This window comes from Myotis daubentonii, chromosome 3 (genome assembly GCF_963259705.1).
Source record: "Myotis daubentonii chromosome 3, mMyoDau2.1, whole genome shotgun sequence".
Classification (NCBI taxonomy): domain Eukaryota; kingdom Metazoa; phylum Chordata; class Mammalia; order Chiroptera; family Vespertilionidae; genus Myotis; species Myotis daubentonii.
Window position 1 is genome coordinate 38859817 of NC_081842.1, and position 25079 is coordinate 38884895.

Consider the following 25079-nt stretch of genomic DNA (forward strand, 5'->3'; position numbering starts at 1 on the left):
CATACATCACAACCAAAGCATGAGAAATCTCAAGGTCGTGGATTTGGGCATGCATTAAATCCAGTCCTGGAGTTCAAGGAGTCAAAAGCACCCAATGGGACCTTTCAGGGGTATTTGCCCAATTGTACCTTGATGGGCACATGGATGACAAATTTCATCCATGGCCATTTGTGCATAGGACAGCTTCCACCCTGCCACATGTCTCACCTGTGGAGGGACTGGAACAGCTGGCGTGGCCACAGGTTCTACCACATTGCTCATTCTGGCAGGAGGAGGACAGCTGTTTGCTGCATAGTAATTTCTGAGTTTCTTACCATGATTTTTACCCTAGAAGTAAAATGAAATGGGTAATCACCATGGTGAAAATTTGTCAAACGGAATTAATATATTCACTTAAAAAAACAGAAAAAAGAAAAAAGACCTACAAACAATACTAACTACATTTTATTCTTTCAGATATGCCACACTAGGATAAATAGACCACTACTAGATTTGATTACTTGATCTTAAAGTAAATGTCTATTCTTTGATTCTAACAGGATGATTACATTTATCTGGGAACGATAAGGGAACAAAGCCAAAAGAAATTAATTTCCTATATATTTTAGAAAAGTATTACATTTTACAGTGATCTGTGTCCTTCCCAAACGTGTTGCCTTTCCTACGCCACTGCCCGAATATAAATTTCATAATACTCTGATCTAATCTACTTTATAAGTCTGTGACAAAATGGATAATCCAATTATTTTTACAGACATAGCTCTTACAGAGTAGCTTTTTACTTTGTGCAGTAGATCATTTGCTGCTCACAAAAATCCTGTGAAAGGAACTTGTTAATATTATCCACACAGGACAGCTGAAGAGCCATGATCCAGAGTGTGGGGACCTGCCACCAACACCCAACATTCAATAGGGCCACGCAGTGCAGCAGAGCTCGAGGCAGGCTTTCCGAGTCCAAAACAAGGCCCTGGTCCACCACAGCATGATGGCTGCAGATGCACTGTGAACCCCTATTAAAATGGATTTGCTTCTCTCATTGTGTTTCCTTTAAGTTATTATTCACATGATTATTCACATGACTATACTCCTTGGAACTGCTGCAAATTGGTGGAAAGGGTCAGTGATCTAAAAGCATCCTAAATGAGGAGGGGAAAGTATATTATTCTTTAAACTACTTTGTAAAAATTAAACTTGTAGGCGTTTATTTACCATCTATTATATGCTAAGCTTTAAAGGAATTAGAGTTAGCACACACTCTAGAGGAGATGACAGATACATAGTGATGTGCTAAGTTCTACCTTCTGACCACGCACCATGGTTGCAGTGACCTAAGCAGCATAATACAATTGACGCTCTCTCCTTCTATTGTCTTCTATGATTCCCTCTCACACCCCTACCTCTCATTCTCTAAATGCTATGGTGTCCAAAGCCCTACCCTCAGTTCTCTTCTCTATCTACACTCAAACTCTCAGTTACTTTACCCAGTCTCATAGCCTTAAAATATAATGACTAAGTTGCTAACTCCCAAAACTATCTATCTCCATCCCTGTTATAAACTCAATGTCTGTGTTCCGCCAAACATACAGTATTGAAATCTAATCTCAATGTGATTGTATTAGGAGGTGATTGGGTCTTCAGGGTGGAGCCTAATTAGTGCCCCTTTATGAAGTACACCTCACCCTCCACCTCCCATGTGAGAATATAAGTCGGCCATCTGCAATCTGGAAGAGGGTCCTCACCAAACCCAACTGTGCTGCACCCTGATCTCAGACTTCCAGCCTCCACAACTTCGAGAAATAAACATTCACTGTTTAAGCCACCCGGTCTCTGGTAATTTGTTATAGCAGCCCCAACAAACTAAGGCAGTCCTTGACCTTCAGAGCCACCTATCCAAATGACTTCCTGCCACTGAGACTTCGCAGTCTTAAGAGGCATGTCCAACTTAAAATATCTAAAAAATAACTTCTGGTTCCTCCCTCACAGAACTCTCTCATCACTGCCACCACCACTAAGTCATCCACATGTCATTAAATGGCACTCAAGAAAGACCAGGGATCCTTTTCTTGATTCCCTCCCTCCTTAAAACCAACACGTCTAATCCACCAGCCAGCCCTATCTGCCTACCTTCAAAATATATCCTAAGTCATGCCACTTCTTTCCATGGACACTACAAATACCACAGCAATCCAAGCTACCAACATTTTCTACCTGCAGCAAGAACTCCTTCCTGGTTTCTGCTCTCACTCTGTCCTCCTAATTCTCCTCATACCAGCTAGAGTGGTAATTCCAGACATAAATGAGATCATGCCACTCTCTCACGTAGAATCTTCCAATGGTTTCCCACTACACTAAAAATCAACACATCTTACCCATAAGGGGCCACATGATCAGACCCTGCCCGCTTCTCAGATTTTATTTCATACAGCACCCCTTCCCCCAGCTCATTATACTCCAGCCTCACTGGCCTTCCCTCTCTTCCTTAAAGAGACCAAATTCATTCTAGCTCCAGAGCCTCTGTACTTGCTGTTCCTTCTGCCTAGAATGATCTTCTTTCAGCAGCATGGCTGGCTCCTTCTCATCTCTCAGGTCTCAAATCAAGCAGCAACTCACTCAATCTGAAGTTAATGTCCATCCCCACCTACTCCCCCCCACCCCCGCCCCCATACACACTCTCTTTCCATCACATTGCCACATTATGTGTCTCAAATAATATTATTTACTTGTTTTCTCTCTTTTCTACTCTCTGGAATGTAGACTCCATGGAAAATAAGAACCCTGTCTGTCTCGTTTACTTTTCTAGCCCAATGACTACAACAGTTTCTAGCATGTAGTAGGCAACAAGTAAATATTTGCTGGATCAATGAGTCAAGAAGTATAATGGAGATAACAAAGAAGGAATAACACAGAGAAGGAATTTCTTACTTCCTCCTGAAGGTGTCAGGTATGACCTCCTTGAAAAAGCAACATGTAAGTCATCTTTTAAAAGGAACAAAAGTTCACCAGGCAGCTAAGGAGTGAGGAGGAAGGAAACTGCGAACAAAGGAAATGGTCTGAGCCAAGGCCCCTCCTGCTGGAGAGATGATCTTCAAGATCCTTTAGAGAAAAGGTAGGAGCTGAGATACAAGGGATGGGGGTGAGGGGCGGGGGCGGGGGGCTAATCCTTAGTGGTTCTGGTCATGACACAGAACTTGGACTTTAGAGGCAGCAGGGGACCACTGAAGAACTTTAAGCAAAGTCGTGGCATGACTGGATTGCATTTGATAAAGATTATCCTGGGATCCGCATGGGGATAAATTAGAGTGAATCGAAACCAGAAGCTGGGAATATAGAGAAGAGAGCCAAAGACAAATCCCCAGGACACTAACATATAGAATGCAGTAGAGAATGAGGATCCAGAAAATGAGAGGAGACTGCTTGGCCTATGAAGTAAGATGAAAATCAAACAAGTGTGGTATCATGCAAGCCTAGAACAAGTTGATTCAAAAGAAGAGTGTAGTTAAATACATTATAACCCAAGAACTCTACTTCCAGGTATTATCAAACAGAAACCACATCTAAGGAGATTTTTATAACAATGTTCCTAGAAGCACTGTTTGTAACAACTAAACTGTGAAAACAAACTAAGTGTCTGTCTACAACATAATGGGTAAATTGTAGTCTACTCAGACAATGGAATACTTGAATGATTGGCAACTTGAATGATTCTCCTAACAAAATGTTGAATAAAAAGAGTAAGTTGCAGAAAAAGATACTTAAGAATAATCTTTTTAATATGGAGGTTAAAAATATTTTTTTAAAAAAACCACTACATATTATATAGGAAAACACATGTAGCGAAAGTACAAAACAAGTGTGGGAACAAGAAATACCAATCAGTATAGTGACTACATTTGGGAGCACAGGAATTGGGGGGTGAAGGGGAGGGAAAGGTGCTCTTCAAATGATTTGATGCTTTTCATTCTTTTAATTAGAAGGCAAATACACATGTACATTATATAAAGAAGAGTGGTTCACTAGGTCAAATGCTACTGTCGGATCAGAACACAGAGGTTAATGAGTTAATGCTTGGATTTGAAAGGACAGAGATCAAGAGTAAACTTGGTAAGAACCATTTCAGTAGCACAGTGAGGGATTAAAGGCATGTGAGTAGCTTAAGGAGACAATGGGAGGTGTGAAAGTGAAGATAACCAGTACAGGCAACTTTTTAGAAGAATTCTACTATGATGTGGAACAGAGAAATAGAGTAGAGAGTTAGCAGGAGAAACAGGTCAGTGAAAGATTTTTTTAAAGATAAGTTGTCTTTTCATTTTTTTGCTTGTATCTGTCCAATTTTCCCAACACCATTTATTGAAGAGACTGTCTTGACTCCATTGTATGCTCTTGCCTCCTTTGTCAAATATTACTTGAGCATAGTGGTTTGGGCCGATTTCTGAGTTCTCTATTCTATTCCATTGGTCTATACGTCTGTTCTTGTGCCAGTACCAGGCAGTTTTGAGAACAGTGGCTTTGTAATACAGCTTGATATCTGGTACTGAGATCCCTCCTACTTTGTTCTTCTTTCTCAGGATCGCTGCAGCTATTCAGGGTTTTTTTTTATTCCAGATGAATTTTTGGAGAGTTTGTTCTGTGAATATGTCATTGGTATTTTAATGGGAAGTGCATTGAATCTATAGATTGCTTTGGGTAGTATGGACATTTTAATGATGTTGATTCTACCAATCCATGAACACGGTATGTTCTTCCATCTGTTTATGTCTTCCTCTATATCTTTTTTCAACGTCCTGTAGTTTTCTGAGTAGAGGTCTTTTACCTCTTTAGTTAAGTTTATTCCTAGGTATCTTACTTTTTTTGGTGTGATGTTAAATGGGATTGTTTTTTTAATCTCTCTTTCTGTAAGTTCACTATTGGTGTATAAAAATTCCATAGATTTCTTGGCATTAATTTTGTATCCTACTACATTGCTGAATTCATTTATTAAGTCTAATACTTTTTTGATGGAGTCTTTAGGGTTTTCTATGTATAGAATCATGTCATCTGTGAATAAGGACAGTTTTACATCTTCTTTTCCAATTTGGATGCCTTTTATTTCTTCTTCTTGTCTAATTGCTATGGCTATCACTTCCAGTACTATGGTGACAGGTGTGGTGACAGTGGGCATTTCTGTCTCATTCCTGTTCTTAGGTGAAATGGTTTTAGTTTTTGCCCATTGAGTATGATGTTGGTTGTAGGTTTGTCACATAAGGCTTTTATTATGTTGAGGTATGATCCCTCCATTCCCATTTTGCTGAGGGTTTTTATCAAGAAAGGCTGTTGGATTTTGTCAAATGCTTTTTCTGCATCAATTGATATGACTATGTGATTTTTATCTCTCAATTTGTTTATGTGATGTATCACATTTATTGATTTGCAGATATTGTATCAGCCTTGCATCCCTGGGATAAATCCTACTTGGTCATGGTGTATGATCTTTCTTATGTAATGCTGGATCCAATTTTTGGCATCTATGTTCATGAGGGATATTGGCCTGTAGTTCTCTTTCATTGTGTTGTCTTTATCTGGTTTTGGTATTAGGGTAATGCTGGCTTCATAGAATGAGCTTGGAAGTGTTTCTCTTGAATTTTTTTTTGAATAGTCTGAGGAGGATAGGTTTGAGTTCTTCTGTGAAGCCATCTGGTCCTGGGCTTTTGTTTGCTGGAAGCTTTTTGATGACTGCTTCATTTTCCTCCATAGTTATCAGCCTATTGAGACTTTGATTCTTCCTGATTGAGTTTTAGAATGTTGTATTTTTCTAGGAATATGTTCATTTCCTCCACGTTGTCTAGTTTGTTGGAATAAAGTTGTTCACAGTATTTTTTAATAATCCTTTGTATTTCTGTGGGGTCTGTTGTTATTTTGCCCCTTTCATTTCTGATTTTGTTTATTTGGGTACTCTCTCTCTGCTTCTTGGTGAGCCTGGCTAGAGGTTCATCAATCTTGTTTATCCTTTCAAAGAACCAGCTCTTGGTTTCATTGATTTTTTATTTTTTTTTGTCTCTAAGTCATTTATTTCTGCTCTGATCTTTATTATCTCCTTCCTTCCGCTCACTCTGGGCTTTTATTGTTGCTCTCTTTCTAATTCTTTAAGTTGTACAGTTATTAGGGGTCCTCAAACTACGGCCCAAGGGCCACATGTGGCCCTCCGAAAACATTTATCCGGCCCGCCGGGTGTTTTTGCTGCTGTTGTGTGCATAGGAATTTGTTCATAGTTTTTTTTTTAAACTATAGTCCGGCCCTCCAACGGTCTGAGGGACAGTGAACTGGCCCCATTTAAAAAGTTTGAGGACCCCTGAGTTAGATGATTTATTACCATTTTTTTGTTTGTTTTTTGAGATAGGCCTGTAGAGCTATGAACTTCCCTCTCAAGACCGCTTTCACTGTGTCCCATAGATTTTGGATTGTTGTGTTTTCATTATCATTCGTTTCCAGGATGTTTTTAATTTCTTCTTTGATCTCTTTGGTAACCCAATCATTGTTTAATAGCTTGCTATTCAGCTTCCAAGTGTTTGAATTTTTTTGGTTCTTTTTGTTGTAGTTTATTTCTAATATTATGCCATTGTGGTCTGAGAAGATGCTTGCTATGATATCAATCTTCTTGAATTTGGAGAGACTTTGTCTGTGACCCACTATGTGGTCTATCTTTGAAAATGTCCCATGTGCACTTGAGAAGAACAAATATTCCGTGGCTTTGGGGTGAAATGTTCTGAAGATGTCAATTAAGTCCATCTGATCTAGTGAGTCATTTAGGATTGCTGTTTCTTTGCTGATTTTACAGATCCAGAGACAGAGAAGCATCGATCAGACCATCAAACCTCAGAGGGAAGGTAGGGGATGGTGGGGGTAAGGGGGAGAGATCAACCAAAGGACTTGTATGCAGGCATATAAGCCTAACCAATGGACACAGACACCAGGGGGATGAGGGGATGAGTGGGTGGGGGAGGCAATGGGGGGATAAGGACACATAGGTAATAAAGAGAGAGAGAAAAGATAAGTTGTCTTTAGCCTACTTTGCATGACAACAAGAGGAAGTCAGAAAACCCCCCACAGATGATGCAGAAGCTAAAGCATGGCTGCAAGAGCACAATCCATGAAAAGGCAGAAGATGGGGTGCACAGGACTAAGAGAGGTGCACAATACTGAGGTGCACAGTACTTAGACAGTGTCAGTTATTTTATTTTCAAAGTAGTATCCACAGTACCATTCTAGCTGATACTGCATCCATAACATAATGATAATATTAGCAACTACAAGTTGTTGAGCACTTATGTGAATTACAGTGTTCGAAAACAATTCATAAATATTCTCTTATTTAACCTTTGTGAAATCTCGATTAATTTGGTATAATTATTATTCCCATTTTACATATGAGGAAACTAAGCTGAGAGAGTTAAAAACTTGCCCAAGAGCTTCGAGGTAGGTAGGCTGCCTAGATTTGCATCTCTCCACATATCTTCTATAATTTAGACTGACAAGAAGAACAAATAAACTACACACAAATCATGTCCTCCACATAAGTAGACACCACAGAATGTTCAGACTTCAAAATAACTACTAGGCAAAAAAGAGAAAACATCAAATCCAGTGAGCAATCACTTATGCTCCTTCCATAAGTCTCCACAGTAAGCAAGAACAGTCTGACAAAAACTGCAAGAAAGAGAGAAGAGGGGTCTAGCGGAACAAAATGGGTTTGTAACTACCACCAGAAAAAGTAAGGCCCCTGAGTTTGTAGATACTAAAGCATGACCCAGGCACTGACCACAGGAAAGGAGCTTTGATGTACACATGATCTGAAGTGGCTTCATCCAAGTGGCTCTGGAGGAGAAAGGGGCAAAAAGGAAGGGAGTGGCAGACACCCTTTGGCTACTGGGAAGTAAGGGGGAAAAGAAACAAAACAGGAAAACCTAGCATCCTGCAAAACAAAAAGAACAAAACAAAAATCAGAGGGCATATAAACCTCCCTTGAAAACACACACACACACACACACACACACAAATTAAGTTATTAAGGAACTAGATTTGCTGCAGTGACAGAAGAGATTTCCAATGAATTAAGGATCTCATAAGCCACCCAAAATCTACAAAATGAACACATGAAAACTAATCAAGTCTACATAAAATAACTACCAAAAAAATCAACACATCTGAGCAAATGAACCCCCCCCCAAAAAAACAAAACATAAAATAGAAGAAAACACTCCAAATTGAATTAAATATATCCAAATTCTTGAATATATTTAATTCAATTTGGAGTGTTTTCTTAATGGTTTTCTTCTATATACAAGAATTTGGGTATATTAAGAATCACTTTGAATCAGATATTCAAAATGTACAAAGAAAAATAGGCAAAACATAATGAAAATTAAAAGAAGGGTAATTAAACTCAGGAAGAAGAGTAAGATAATCATATCAAAAAATAAGGAATAAACACAAGCACCAGAGGAGAGTAAACATAGATGAAAATGTAATAATAGTCATAGAAGAAAAACAAAAAAGAATCAGAAAAATAAAAATAACAAGAAAAAATCTAAAGGGTCAGAGAGGATATAAAAGACAAGTAAAGAAGGAATAATTTATGTAAAACTGGAGTCTCTGAAGAAGTAAAACAAAACAATCAAGCGGAACTAATATTTAAAAATATAACTGTCCAAATTTGTCTAAAATTGTCCAAACAGTTTACCAGATATCTGGTTGGTAGGTTTGTTTTTCACAGGGATATTGTGAGGGAGGGAGAGCAGGACAGAGGAAGGGAGGTTGCCTTAGAGTGTTTTGTGGATAAACCCAGATTTCTCACTATCAAAGAAGGTAAACATTAAGAAAAGATGGAAAGTTAGAATAGCATCAGTCAATAAATGCTAAAATCACTGAGTAAAAATATGATGAGAAATAAGACATCTGCATAGTCTTAAAGTATCTCCCCATATGACACTTATTAAGCACAAGACAAAAAAAAATGGTAACTTTACAAAGGAGAACCCTGGCAGGCACCCCCTCCCTCACCCAATGATCAAAGTCAACAGCACCAGTGATACAAAATACACATATGTCCCTCCTGATATGATGCATTGGGAAGGACACAATAAATATAACTTCTGTGGTATTTTGGGAGGAAACACACACACATAACCTAAATTTAATCATAAGAAAACTCATAACATAAAAAGGAAAGAAAAACTAAACCTGTCCTGATTAAAGGAGATATAATAACTACATGCAAAATTTCATCCTGGTTTGGATCCCTGGAACCAGAAAAAGGACATCAGTAGGTAACTGGTGAAATGTAAATAGTCTGTAGATTACATAATATTGTTTTCAGTGTTAATTTCCTGATTTTGATAATTGCATACTAACATTTGGGGAATCGGTATGAGGTGCCTGCAAGAATTTTTTGTACTATTTTTGGAACTAGTTTGTAAGTTAAAAGTTACTCAAACTAAAAAGTCAATAAAATAAAACTTGCCCAAAAGCACAAGTAGACGGCAGAGCTGGGGACAATCTGGCCCCAGAGCCCATGCCATCATGCTCCACCCGACCCCAGGACAACTCAACTGTCATAAGGGTTACCTCAGGCAGCAGAACATTCCGTTCTCAATGTCTTACACATACTAACTCATTATCGTCACCATCTTTTCATGCGGCATAGAGAAGTTAAGAGATATTTCCAATATTATACATCTAGTAAGTAGTAAGACTACAATCTGACCCCCAAGCCCATGATTTCATGTTCATACCTAATATCCTATAAAACAGATGCTAGAAAATGTAACAATAAGAAATCAAGAGATTCTTTAATATTAAAGATATGATTGTCCAAAATTTCTAAAAATCAATACAGGGTTAGAATTCTAGAATAGCTCTCAGAAAATTTAAAAAAAAAGAAATCAAGGAATGATAAAAGAGAGAAGAGATAAGCAATATAAAGAATCCACCCTGCTAGTCTAAGATAGGCCTAATAGAATTACCTGGAAAAAGAGAGAAAATATAGAGAAGAATATTATTGAAGAAACAGTATCAAAGGAAATTCCCCAGAGCTCAAGAGAAAGAGGAGTACGCAAACTGACAGGATCTACTAATTCTAACCAGGACGAATGAAAGAAGATCCAGACCTAGACACATCTATCACTGTGAAATTCAAGATAACAAGGGTAAAAAGGAGAGACTAAAAGCTCCCAGAAAAAAGAAAGAAAGGAAGAACCAAAATTAAAGTAGGTCATCCACAAATTTGTCAAATATAAAGGCACAATGCAAACATTTCAGATATACAAGGGCTCAGAAAACTTTATTTCCCAAGTACTTCCTCACTTTATTTTTTAAAGAAATGTGTTGTAAAACATTTATATTTATTCTTTCTTCCTCTGTAATGTAAAGATGTACTCAAACAAAATAAGATTTTTTTAAAAACCACATACATGTATATTTAGAAAATAGTAGCCCAAGTGAAAGAGCAAGGAAGACAAGTCCAAAATTGAGAGCCATGCAGCAAATCAGAGGGCAACCAATTGAAAATGGAGCAAGTAGAAAGACTGATAATAAAAGGGCATTCCACACAATAGACAGTGTGATTGAGAGTTTGAAGGGGAAAATGAGGATATGGTAATGATATATTGTGTAAGAACAAAAAGGAAAAAAAAGAAAGGCAATGACAAACTCTGGGAAATACAGAAAGCTACACAAGTCATAATCCAAATGTGAAACTAGTCCAAATAAGAACAGAAAATCAGTGGGTTTCATGACGACAAACGAAATGGATAGTAAGCAATAAAAAAAAATATATATCATAAAGCTAGTAAATGGTTTCTTAAAAAGGCATAGGATTCAACTACTCTGTCTGTGGTCTAGCCACTCTCTGTCTCACTGCTTCACTAATAAACTCTCCTTCGCATTAAACCCTAAAAAAGGCATAAGATTCTTCTCCCTATTTTTAAAAAAGTATCAGAAACTCAAGAAAGAAAAAAAAAACTATTTCCAAGTTATAATCCACATAGGAAGTAAACCAAAATAGATTTTGAGCAACTGGTGCCATTCAAGAACATCTCTTTCGAGGAGCATGAAATTGACAAGAAAAAAAATTCTATGATGCCTTAATTTAAATTATAGCAGGTCAGTGGGTGGAAAGAAGAGAGGAAAGGCCAATCAGTTAATAGCTGTAGGCTAAAACCCACACAAGACAACTTACATTTCTGAGTGCATGTTGAAAATTAGAATTAACATCCTGGTGGCTATTTCCACAATTATTTAAAGAGGACAGCCAGGCACCACCAACCACTAGGTACCTCAGCTTCTTGCTTACATGTGAACTTTACAGACTTCCCTACCACCAACCCAAAAAGAGCAAACACTCTTCCTTATGGTCTACGTACTTATCCCAGAACTAGCCCCACTTCACCCTCTCCCACTCCCTTTATCTACAGCCAGTGTAAATTCAACTGACATTTTTCTTCCCCAAATTCATTGTGTGACACAGCCCCTTCAAACCCAGAATGGTGGTCACACTGTCTCCTCCATCTAGCCCTGCTACAAGTGGTGTAGACTGCTTACCCCTAGCACCTGGTCCTTTTTCTGGCTAGTGTGTGGCTCAAGCTGGACTGTGAACATTTTCATTTAACGGAATCATAACATTGGAAACACAGAGAAGGAAATGGCTTCATAGTGAACAGTATCTCCCTACTGATATTAATACAAAAGCTGAACGTGGATGTTCAACAATTGGAATCAACCTACCAACAGAGGAAGAAAAATTTAATTTATCAAATAAAGATGTGATCAACCTTGACAGTGTCAAACTAACACTACAGTCAACCCAAGATGGGAGGTAGAAAGGAGACTAGGGAAGAAAAGGTAGGGGATGGGTGAGAAAGGGAAAGGACATGATTACAGCTTTTCATTAGAAGTGCTTTGATCTACAGGTGTTATTTTGAGTGAAATAAGAATTGTAAGGAGGCAAATTACCAGTGGCAAATGCTACAAAGAGGTCAAGTGAAAAAGAGCTAGATTTGGCTAGAAGGGGCCATTTCATTAGAATACTGGAATGGAAACCGGAGTGCAGTGGGCGGGGGAATGAAAGGGAAATGAAGACCCACAGAGGACAATTATACCCGGCAGAACTCTAAGGATGGAGGGAAGAAGAGAGAGGAAGCTAACAAGAGACACTAAAAGGAAAGGGAAGGTTGCTGTTGCTATTTTACGTATATAGAAAAAAGCTTAAGCCTGCTTTTAATTTGATCAAGGTGGAAAAGTGATGACAGATGATGAAATACAGAGTACAGAGTACAAATCACCCTTGTCTGGAAGAAAGGATAGCTATTATTTAGAAATAAGAAACGAGGTAGGGGTGGACCGGGATGGCAGGCAGGAGGCTGGTGAGACCAGCTAACAGCATAGTCACAGAGAGCTTCTGTCCCTGGATGAAGTGTATTTTGACCATCTCAGTCCTCTGGAAGTTCATTTAGAGAACAATCAGATAGGAGAAATTTTAAAACATAAAAACTAGGTGAGATTAAAGTTGCAGAGCATGCCACCTAAACCTGAGTTATCAACGTTAAAATATTATGTGCCAAAATCAGTACTTTAAATTTGGGGGTAACATCTAATTACACTCTCTGAATTATGAATTACTAGGGGCCCGGTGCACGAAATTCGTGCACTGGGTGGGGGGGGGGGAGTGTCCCTCAGCCCAGCCTGCCCCCTCTCACATACTGGGAGCCCTCAGGCATTGACCCCCATCACCCTCCAATCACAGGATCGGCCCCTTGCCCAGGCCTGACGCCTCTGGCCTAGGCGTCCGGCCCGGGCAGCGGGGACCCACAGCTGCAGCGGCCCCGCGATCGTGGGCTCCGCTTAAGGCCCAGGCAAGGGACCCCTAGCTCCTGGGACTGCCAGCTTCGACTGGCTCCACCCCTACTTCCTGCTATCACTGGCCAGCCCCCCCAGCTCTTAGCTCCCCCTGGGTTTCCGATCACTGTCAGTGGCAGGGGGCTTCTTCCTGCTTTCCCTTTCGCCTCCCTGCATTGTGCCTACATATGCAAATTAACCGCCATCTTGTTGGCAGTTAACTGCCCATCTTAGTTGGCAGTTAATTTGCATATAGCCCTGATTAGCCAATGAAAAGGGTAGCTCGTACGCCAATTACCATTTTTCTCTTTTATTAGTGTTGATGAGCACTACACTCAGCACCATAACACTAGAACTACTTTTTTAACTGTGTTCTTTCTTTCTAATTAGCCTAAAACAATAGGTCATTTGGCTACCAAACATTACAAATAGAAGTCGATGTTTATGACAAATTTTAGAAATGTACTTTGAGTAACTAGTACTTTTTGAAATGAATATGCAAATTAGCAGAGAAATTGGCTGGCTTTCTTTTAAACTGCGGATGCCTTAGCAAAATTTACCCATGGTTTTTGCTTTCTTAAAATTTTTGTTAATGACCTTCCAGTCTAAAGTGGTTCTTTGTCTATGTATTTACGCTGCTGAAAGTGTGCTACTCCATACCAGACCTGCCTTAAGTAATCTGGAGCCTACAGATTTTAATATAATAAAGACATGTGTTTCCTCCAAAGGTTTTATTTTAAATTAAGATATAACTAAAGCCATAATTTTGGGACTGCAAAAATAGGTAACCTTATTAAAAAGAAAAGGACAGCTAAGGGTATTTTGAAGCAGACTGACTGGTTTAAAAAGTTCTGGAAATAAAACTCAATCTGTGGTGATGACAGACACACATGGGTACTGCTAAGGCAGCCCCAGCCGGGGAACACCAGCATGCCAGGGAAAGATGGTGGTGAGCTTCAGGGGAAGTACTTATTGAGCAGTTTCCATTGTTACTGGAACATGATACAATCCGGACTTTAGTGTAACACTGTTCTAACCAGACTGCGGATTGTTTACAATACCCTGGGCAATTTGAAACTTTGTGATTTCAACAGTGGCATCAACTAACTAGAATGTTTTGGGTAATGTGATCACAGTGATTTAGCACATCCCAAATCACAGTGATGTATGCCTGGCGTATTAAACAGGCTACCACCACTGACCCCTTTCACCTCACACATAACTGAAACAATGAATTGCAGTCTTGGAACAACTCTATATTAAAAATTACAAAGAAGGTTTTTAAAGTGGAAATAAAACTTCACTTTCATCATCTCATCAACCCACCTTATTCTATTAGTCTACAACCATTGCCATTCTGCCTATCCAGGTTCTGGTAAGCCTTACTCATTGGTCTTATTCTTGCCTTTAGTAGTCTTTTTTAATCAACCCCTGTTTATTTTTTCAGTTGATTTTCTTATTTTTAAATTACAGTTGACATTTTATAATATTAGTTTCAGGTGTATAACACAGTGGTTAGACATCTATATACCTTACAAAGTGTTCCCCCAGATAAGTCTTATACTCACCTGACACCATGTATAATTATTACAATATTATTATGTTCTCTATGCTGTACTTAACATCCCCGTGACTATTTTGGAACTGCCAATTTGTACTTCTTAATCCCTTCACCTTTACCACCCAGCTCCCCAACCCTGCCCACCCATCTGGCAACCATAAGCTCGTTCTCTGTATCTATGAATTTGTTTTGTTTTGTTTGTTTGTTTTAGATTCCACATATAAGTGAAATCGTACAGTACTTGTCTTTCTCTGTCTGACTTTATTTGCCCTGACCTTTACCTTCTAGGTCCATGTTGTCACAAATAGTAAGACTTCATTCTTTTCCATGGCTAATATTCCATATACCACATCTTCTTTATCCATTTGTCTTTTGACTGGAACATTTAATCCATTTATATATAAAGAAATTATAGATAGGTATGTAGTTACTGCCATTTTATTGTTTTAGTTGTTTTTTATTTTTCATTTTTATTGATTTTAGAGAGAGAGGAAGGGAGAGGGATAGAGAGATAGAAACATCGATGAGAGGGAAATATTGGTTGGCTGCCTCATATATGACCCCTACTGAGGATTAAGCCTGCAACCTGGGCATGTGCCCTGACCAGGAATCAAATCAGGGACCTCTTGGTTCATAGGTTGATGCTCAACACTGAGTCACACCAGCCAGGCTGTTTTAATTGTTTCTGTGGTTCTTCGCTATTCCTCTCCTATTATCCTACACTCTTCTTTTGTATGTTGATGGCTTTCAGTAGTATTGTGTCTGGATTCCTTGTATATCTCTTGTGGATGTTTGCTTTGTGGCTACCATGTGATTCATATGTACCATGCTATGCTTATAGCAGTCTATTTTAAGTTTATGGTTGTTAAATTCAAATACATTCCATAATCACTACCATTTTTACTTATTCCATATTTATGTTTTTGTCATTATTTTTTACTTCTTTTGTGTATACTACTAGTATGTTTTGAATATCCCTTAATTTGCTGTTGTAATTACACATTATCTTCCTACATTTTTGACCTTTTAACCTTTGCACTAGCTTTAGTGTTGGTTGATCAAGTGCTTTTATTATGTGTGGGCCTTTGTTAGTGAGAATTCTTTTTTCTTTGTGATATTTTCTTATTCATATTTTTTTTTTCTGCTTCTTAAAAGAACTAGTCAGAAATGAAGAATACAACAACTGAAATGAAGTATACATTAGATGGAATCAACAGCCGATTAGAAGGCGCAGAGGATCAAATCAGATATTTGGAAGGCAAGATAGCAGAAAACATCCAATAAGAAGAAAAGAAAAAAGAATCCAAAAAATGAAGATACTTTAAGTGACCTCTGGGACACCATCAAGTGTAACAACATTCAAATCAAAGGGGTACCAGAAGGATAATAGAGACAACAAGAAATTGAAATCTTATTTTTAAAAATAATGACAGAAAACTTCCCTGATTTGGTAAAGGAAATAGACACAAAAGTCCAGGAAGCACAGAGTGTCCCAAACAAGAAACTCAAAGAGGTCCACACCAAGACACACTATAAATAAAATGTCAACGTTTAAAGACAAAGAGAGAATCTTAAGGGCAGCAAAAAGAAAATACTCTTTGTAATACTTTAAGCAATAAAAAAAAAGAGAAAAGAAAAGCAGTTAGTTACCTACAAGGGAGCTCTCAGGAGACTGTCAACTGATTTCTCAGCAGCAACTTTACAGGACAGAAGGGACTGGCACAAAATATTCAAAGTGATGAAAAGCAAGGACCTACAACCAAATTTACTCTTCCCACCAAAACTATCATTTAGAATCAAAGCACAGATTAACAGCTTCCCAGACAAGAAAAAACTGAAGGAGTTCATCACCACCAAACCAGTATTACAAGAAATGTTAAACGGGACCTTTAAGAATCACTGCCAGTTTGTCATACCCTTTGTGTAGCCTTTGACGCATCTTTCCAGCTAACATTTCTATGCTTTCCTTCTATGTTGATTCACCCATGCTCTGTTTAATATTCTGATTCTCTTTGATCCACATTCTCTCGTCTTGAGCATTTCTGTCTTGTTGAAATCCAGATCTCACTTCTAAGATTAGCTTTCTTCTCTGCCCTCCTAATGAAATTGCTCTGTACTTTTATATACTAACTGCTTGCGCCTTGTCTCTCTAAAAAATATTTCCCTCTTTAAGAAATACCAATAACATTGGTTTCTTTCAAATCTTTGCTTCTACACTCTTAGAAACATGCTAGTATTACACCCAAACTTTTCATTTTCTATTAGATTCTACTTTCTTAAGACCCACTTGCTACTTCTTTACTCTATGTTAACTCTAGTTCTTGGCTGCTTAAATTGTCCCCTGTGATAGTCTGTCCTTTCTCTTCCAACTTTTCTACTTAATAATTCTGATTATTGAGAAATTTACCAAAATTATACTTCCTTTTTCTTATGTTTTCTAATTTATGTATTCACTGTATGACTGACAGAGCTGCAATTACATATAACCACTAATGTTGTCAACTAAAAAGTTCAGAGCACACTACACAAATATAGACTTACTTTTAAAAAAAACTGATTAAATGCTGATTCTGTTTATCAACTTTAAACCTTATAATTCAATGACCCTGCTCAAACTGAACTCTCTCTATGCATAACCAGAAGCATCCATTACTGTCTACAGAGATACAAAATGATATTAGGAGGGGGGAAAAGGCAGGAGGTATAGGTATAATCCATGCACACAGGTTAAATTACACACTGTCCAAGAGTTTTCCCGCATAAAAGTGAACAAGTCTTCTTTAAAGACTTGGGTTTTGCTTCCAAGTTAATGATTTAGTAGGGACTTTTACAGCTAAAACTCAAAAGTTTAAAACCCAGGTTTGATTTTTCAAAGTAAGTCTTAGGCTATAAAACTGAACATTCCCCCAGAATGAATGAAGAGGAAAACTAACCCTGAATTTTAGGTTTAGATGGATCATCCTAACAGACTCCACTTGAATGATAAAACAGGCAAAGGAAGACCCTGTATCAAATCAAGGTGGTAGGACTTGGTACACAGAGGGAATGAGAGCGGGAATTGGGGCAAGGGGGAAAAATCCTATATAATAAAACCCTAATATGCAAATCGACCTAACGGTGGAACGACTGGTCGCTATGACGCACACTAACCACCAGGAGGCAGATGCTCAATGCAGGAGCTGCCCCCTAGTGGTCAGTGCGCTAGAAGCCGGGCTCACAGCTGGTGAGTGCAGTGGCGGTGGCAGGAGCCTCTCCCGCCTCCACGGCAACGCTAAGGACCCCTTGGCAGACATCCCCAGAGGGGTCCCGGACTGCGAGAGGGCGTAGGTAGGGCTGAGGGACCTCCCCCCATCCCGGTGCACGAATGTTGTGCACTGGGCCTCTATTATAATAATAAAACCAGAAGATGCCTTTATGAACCAATGATGACATGTGCTGAGATCTGAGAAATCTAATTAACTCAACACTCTGCACCTGAGGGAAAAACAAACCCAAACAAAAATAACTCCAGGGAAGCAACATATTATACCTGAGAAAACAACACACCATCAAAACAGTGATGCAGTCACAAGGTGACACAATCATCAGTCTTTAGGATCAAAACAAAACGAAGTAAACAAAACAAAGTAAAAAAACTTGAAGTTGGAAAAAGTTATAGTGGCACGATAGGAAAAAAATGCCTGTGTAAGTCATCTTTCTACCAGATGGACTTATTACTGCAAATATTCATGGAGAGAACAAACAGTCAAATCAGTGATGGCCCAGAAGACATCTTTCCATTCAGTGGCATTTGGCCTCAATTGCCTCAGGTCTCTTCTCTCCAATAAAGGAAATTGTATTATTTTAAACAGGTAACAATTTAGAATAGAAAGAGATATTGTAACCTGTCTTTCTAGCCTAAATTTAATTTTCTATTTGTCCTTTAAAACCGTCTTTTCCACTAGCTATGCTACACGGAGGTGAAAGCTTTAAGTCTTAGAAATGATTATCAGTTCACACTGACAGGCTAAAGGAAATCAGAGTATGCTTCTTATAAATGAAGGGTGAGGCTCAATACTCAAACGTCATTTTATCCTCACTACAGACGATACCTGTGTTGTCCTCAGCAGGGATAGGATTTATAAGAAGAGTCAGGGGTTAAAAGGGAAAAGCATACGATTCATAGAGATAAGCTTGAACCAATGCAAATGGTACTAGCTGGAAGGGAGTATTTATAAGACGAATTCTTCCAAGCAATTTTGACACCAAATTGAGTTTGGTACATCATGTAACACCGTGGTCGGCAAACCGCGGCTCGCGAGCCACATGCAGCTCTTTGGCCCCTGGAGTGTGGCTCTTCCACAAAATACCACGTGCGGGCGCGCACATACAGTGCGATTGAAACTTCGTGGCCCATGCGCAGAAGTCGGTATTTTGTAGAAGAGCGGTATTTTGTGGAAGAGCCACACTCAAGGGGCCAAAGAGCCGCATGTGCCTCGCGAGCCGCGGTTTGCCGAGCCGCAGTTTGCCGACCACTGATAACAAATACTTGTTCTCCCTGGGATCACAGGTTTGTTCACCAACAGAGACGGCATGGTGCACATTCGCTTACAACAGGTAAGCTATCAAACACCACACCGCTACGTATAGGAGGCTAAGGCCCCATTTTATGAAAAAAACTATGCTTTCTTTCTAAGTGGGAACGTTATACTTTTAGTCAAACAAGCTAATACTTAGTTGTTCACTAAGCCACCTTGACTAACTCTGAAGTGGGCACAGCCCTCAAATGCTCGCCCACTGAATGCCGGATTTTCTTTTCTTCCCTTACCTGATAATGCGCCTGGGCTTGCTGCGCTGAGTTCAAGGTGACATTGCAGAGTTTGCAGTAAAGGGGCTTACACAGATCCTCCAGGGTAGGGTCCTGCTCCCCTGCCTTTGGTAACTCCTCTTCCCCTGCCAGCGGTAAGGAAGCCTCCTGCACGAAAGGCCTCTGCGGTGGATGCTGCAAGGTCCCTGTAGACCTGGCGGCCACTGACATAGGAGGAGAGGATGAGGGCCGCTTAGGCAGAGGCAGCCCGGCGTGTTGCAAGAGGATCATTGGGTAGAAAAGCCTTGGGCATAATCCGGTGCGCGCGCGAAGTTACGTCTCCCAACCTGAAGCAAAAGCAAAAAGCATACTCACTTAAAAACGTGACCTCAGCACTAGGACACGTAAAGGACCACACCACCTGACCCCTTCCTCTACTTCTCTAACCCTTCCCCGGGACTTGGCCTCATCTAGCAGACTTCCCTTCTGTTAGTCCCCACTGACACAATGCTCTTCCACTGAAAACAGGTTTATAGATCTGGCTTGGCTTGGCTTGGCACAGCGCCAACTGCGGTCCCTCTGGCCCTTGAACATTAATAGCACTGCATCCATGACTAATTAAATCTAAAAATCACATGGCTGATATGGACATCAAAGGTCACCTAGTCCAGACCCCTTCCCTCAGGCACACTTACACTTAAACACTCTTGATAATCATGCATTGACAAAATTCCACCAGCAAAGAACCTGAGCAAATGTCTACTTTCCATCCAAACTAGTCTTTCATCCAAATTACATATAAAAAAAATTATGAAATAAAGAGTCCTTAACACATCTCTAGAACTAGCTAAAATATCAAGGAACTCTAGGAATAACTCGGAGTTACCATGTGACAAAAATAAATAAAAGTGTACCTTCTGGGGGGAAAAATGTAGCTTCTGATCAACTACTAATACATGAAGAGTTGAGCCAATGATTCCTCGCAGCAGAGGTTGCAGACAGCCTGTAGGGCATGCAGCCACAGATATGCTCTGCTTGGAATATACACTGTTTTGTTTTGCTTTCATTTTTTAAAATGAATTAGTCATCAACAAATCAAGATACTCATGGCTTCTCTCTCTTATTTTTCTTTCTTTCTTTCTTTCTTTTTTTTTAGAGGAATGGAGAGGGAGAGAGAAACATTGATGTGAGGGAGGAACATCCGTGGATTGCCACCCAACGGCCCCCAAGAAGGATTAAACCCACAACCTGGGTGTGTGCCCTGACTGGGAATCCAACCCACCACCCTACGGTGCACAAGATGACGCTCCAATCAACTGTGAGCCACACTGGTTAGGGCAGTGGCTTCTTTTGATAAAAGGCCAATTTGGCAACACTTGGCACATGGTCCTACCTGGGCAACAACAGCTACTTAGTGCTGAAAGTATAGTGTCCCTGGCAGCCACGCCTGCCTTCTCCAGGCCACCTCAGCCCCCACTCAGCCTGCTGCCTGTACTCATGTTACTTGCCTGCTTCTGTAGGCCCTTGAATTTAGGACCTCACTTCATATAGCCTTAGACTATATTCATGAATCCCCTCTGAGAATATTTTCTCTCCCTCTATAGGTAAATTACCTGCACAAAATAATGCATCAAGTAAAGGTGCAATGAAGTAATGGATCACACTACCACAGCCCCAGTATAATTCCAGTTCCCCAGTCTTTCCGTTTTCTTTTCCCCTTCTTATTAAATGACTGATAGACTCTATTCTGTTTCCCTCAGTAAAGGCTCAATATGTTCCAATCCCTCTTCCATTTTATCCATGATTTCTCTTGCCTCCTACCCAGATGGCACCTTCTAATCCTGAGTATCTCAAAATAAACTACAGTATACACTTTGAGTTTCCATGATTCTAACCCAAATTAAAAATCTCTATTTCAAAATTCACTATTCCTTCCACTCTCTCATTATTATTAAAAGTCTCCTCTCTTGGAATAGGGCTAATTTAAACCGCTGAAATTTGCCAGCTGCAATAGAAATGTGTACATTTTATGACAATGACAGATCTACGAAAATTAACTAAGTTTCGAAAAGTTAAAAAGTCTCCATTAGCATATTTAATAAGCATGCACATGTGGAAACTGCAATCAAGTAACAACCTTTTACTAAAGTCAGGGTCTTGGAGCAGCAAAGAATATCAATGCAATGAGGAAAGAATGTACCCTAGGAGCGAAGCACATAAATTATTAGTCATAGTATTTAACAATATTTCTCATTAATCATAACATTTAAAAAAAAACAATGTTATTTTATTCTTAAGCAAAAATATGCTGTCCATATCTCTGGGAACATAAAGAAAGGCAATACAGCCCTGACTGGTTTTGTTCAGTGGATACAGTGTCAGCCCACAGACTAAAGGGTCCCAGGTTCGATTCTGGTCAAGGGCATGTACCTTGGCTGTAAGCTCAATCCCCAGCCCCCACCTGGGTGCCTGCAGGAGGCAATCAATCAATGTCTTTCTGACATCGGTGTTTCTCTCAGTCTCTCCCCCTCCCTCCCATTCTCTCTAAAAATAATCAATGGAAAAATATCCTTGGGTAAGGATTAGCAAAAAAAAGAAAAGCAATATAGGTTTAGAACACTTAAAAAGTCAGGTTCTCTAGAATCATATTATCCCTCTTAATTAAATCAAGGAAAGACATTCAGAAAGCAAAGATAAGATATATGGGCATTTTTAAAAGGAAAACTAAGGAGACAAAGACCTCTTTTTCAAAAAGGTTAACTACCTAATTATAATTCATGATATTAAAAGACTACACATACTACGTGTACAGAGACACGGTAATACCAAATTGCCACAAACAAGTTGCCAGATCAGAAGAGAAATGGTGAAGGAGGGTGTCAAAACATCTGGATAAAGAAAATCAGCAAAATAAACAGAAAAGCAAATGCTATAAGTTGTTTAGACATGCCTGGACTTGTTTTATGGAAGCTCACTCCCACTTGAGGAAATTTGGGCACAAGTCTCCCCTAGTTGCCTGCATATTTCCATCAAAGGCCCTTCTCAAAGCACAGAAGTACAAGAGACCTGTTTCCAGAACTGATAAAATCTCCCGAATTAAATGCTCACCAAGTATACTAGCAGACTTACCCATTATCGCATTTTATCTTTATAAAGTTTAAAGAATAGCTATTATTTAACCAAAATTATTCCTTGTAATAGTCAACAATCAAAATAATGTCAACTTCCAAACAGAATGCATGACAATTACATCAAGTGTTACTACATTGGCAAATGAAAATTAGCATAAAGTATAAATCTAAAAGAAATACAATCAAGCCTTCGGTGAAAGCATGAATGGTGGGTAACAGAGAGACCAAAGCAATGTGACTCAGATCCATTAACCTACTGCATGCGATTAAAAGAAACCAACTTGATGGCTGATGTAAATAAAATATTCCTCAGATCATAAAAGCCATTCAATGTGACGCTTAAGGTGGCATAAATGAAGGATTTATGGTAGTTAATGTCCCGGTTTGGAAGGGGGTATAGGGACAATAAAGAAAATCAAAGCTTCCCGGTGGACCCAGTTTACAGAAGGGGAATGAATGATCATATAATAGTTCTCATGATTGGACTGGGGCCTACTCTTCACAGACTGTTTCACAGCTAACCACTTTATTGTTTGGAGAAAGCTGCGGAGGCAAGACCACAGATAAAGGAACAGGTTCCTGGCACCTCCGCAAACTAGGAAAGTCTCTAATTGGGAATTCTGGATACGAGGGAAAGACGGTGAGCATTCTTTGGAGGTCAGCAGAACGCAGCCAGGGCTGGGAGAGAAACAGAAAAATAATCAGCGGAGGCAAGGTACATCCTATGAGAAAGCCTCAAAAGAACGCAAGAACCTGGGGGAGAAGAGGCCTTGGTGGACTGGCGGACGCTCGCCAGTCTCAGCAGTGACGGTGCCTCATCCTAGGGCCCCGTTGGCATATTTGAGTCAAAGCTACATATGCCTCAGCATCGCCCACATAGACCTTCCATCCCCACCGTGCATGCAGGCACCCGAGCGCGCACACACGCACCTCGATCCCTTAAGGATGCCATCACGAAAGATGGAATCCCGGTCTCCCACGAGGCGGGGGCCGGCGCGAGAGCCAGGCGGCTGCACGCCCCGCTCGTCCAAACAGAGCACGTGAGAGGCTCAAAAACAACCCGATAAATAAACGCAGCGCACGCCTCTCCCGCGGCGGGCAGGTGGAGAGCCCGCAGCCCGCAGGACCCCGAGTCCCCCGGCTCCCGGGGTCGCCCGGATTGCCCGCACTCACCGGAACCCGCCGGACGCGCCGGGAGTCTGGGCGCCGCGTCCGCCCGGGTCGCCCGCAGCCGTCTCCCCTGCGCGCCCGGCCGGTCAGGCTCAACCCCGCCTCCCGCGGCGCAACTTTCCCAGCTGGCCCCGCCGAGCCCTCTCCGCAGCTGAGGGCTGACTCAAAAGTCAGTCCTACCGGACCCACAGGGAAACAGCTGCAGGAAGTGACTGCGGAACCGGGAGGCGGCGGAGGAGGAGACTGAAGGCGCCGGCCCGGCGTCGCCACTGCGCATGTGCCTGGCGGAGCACGGCGGCGGCGGCGGCGGCGGCGGCGGCCGCGGCTCCAGACACCGAGGCGCGCGTGGTGAGAGGTGGACCGGGGCACCGGGAGGCCTGGGCGGGGATGGGGAACCAAGGCGGGAGTCAGAAGGAGAATGCCCCGCCGTCGGTCTCAGCGAACAGATCCTGAGAGATGCTCATCATAGATCCTGGAAAGTTGGTTCAGACCAGAAGCCCGGGCACAGCTTTTGCACCGTTCATCTGTCATTGAGATGCTAAGCGCTTTCATTCCAGCTGCGCCCTCAGTCTGGGGGCTGCGGGCTAAGGCTGTCAAAGGTCCAGGACCCTTTAAACTACAACAGAACCTTTAACCTGCACTTCTCCCCAGGATGGAGGAGGAGGAGCGTGGCTGCGGACTCATTGGTCCCAATCACACAGGAGCGCGCGCGCGCGCGCGCGCACACACACACACACACACACACACACACACACTTGCCCTATCCCCTACACTAGCATGGGCAAGAAATAGGAAGGCTTTCTCCTGACCCCTGGAACTTAGTCTGCAAGACAGGAAAAACCAGTAAGAGATTGGCTAACGCTAGAATGTCACATGTTCTCATAGTCAACTTTGACGCCTTCAGGATTGATACTGAGAGATAAGCTGAGGAAATTCTAGCTCTAAAATTCTAATAATTTGTAAATTGTCCCATAGGAAGATTTGCTGGGGATGGGTGGCGGCGTTATTGTGGTAAAATGTAATTCACCATTATCATTTTAAGTGTATAGTTCAGTGACAGTAAGTATGTTTACTTCGTTGGGTGCTTATTTTTTAATCATTAGTAAAAATGTCAAGGAGATCTAAGTATAGCAAGAAAGACCCTAGTAATAGGCAAACTACTGCAGGAAATGAAGGCTGTTTCTTTGGCTGGAACACCCCATCCTGTACGACTACCCACAAACCAGATTGACTTTTCCAGAAATGACTTCATAACACAGTGAGTGTTTAGCAACCATACACACCCAGCTAGTGTCCACAGGCCATTTGGGGAGAGTAATCCATCGTGCCTAGATAAAAAACAAAATTTTTCTCAACTGATTCTCCAACTGTTTATATATACAGACTTTTTGTATCAAAATTAAAAATGGCCACATTGTTTTTTTAAAAAAAAAATAAATGCAGCTCAGCTGGCATGGCTCAGTGGTTGAAATCCAACCTATGAACCAGGAGATCATGGTGCAATTTCCAGGGGGGACATGCCCAGGTTGCTGGCTCAATCCCCAGTGGGGCGTGTGGGAGGCAACCG

The 25079-nt window shown here is 40.7% G+C and overlaps 1 protein-coding gene across 2 annotated transcripts in view; it reads right to left on the reverse strand.

The window, feature by feature from the left end:
- The window catches only part of ZMAT3 (zinc finger matrin-type 3), a 38201-nt gene extending 14456 nt beyond the window's left edge, over window positions 1-23745 (reverse strand). The window contains exons 1-3 of one of the 2 annotated variants that reach the window (XM_059687076.1): window positions 23516-23742; window positions 19233-19558; window positions 208-327 (exon numbers count right to left, since the gene is read on the reverse strand). In XM_059687076.1, coding sequence (XP_059543059.1) covers window positions 208-327; window positions 19233-19502 — 390 coding nt within the window. In that variant the 5' untranslated portion in view covers window positions 19503-19558; window positions 23516-23742. Of the gene's footprint in view, window positions 1-207; window positions 328-19232; window positions 19559-23515 lie in introns of both variants that reach the window. The other variant, XM_059687077.1, reaches the window with a different exon arrangement.
- Between the last annotated feature and the right edge of the window lie 1334 nt (window positions 23746-25079).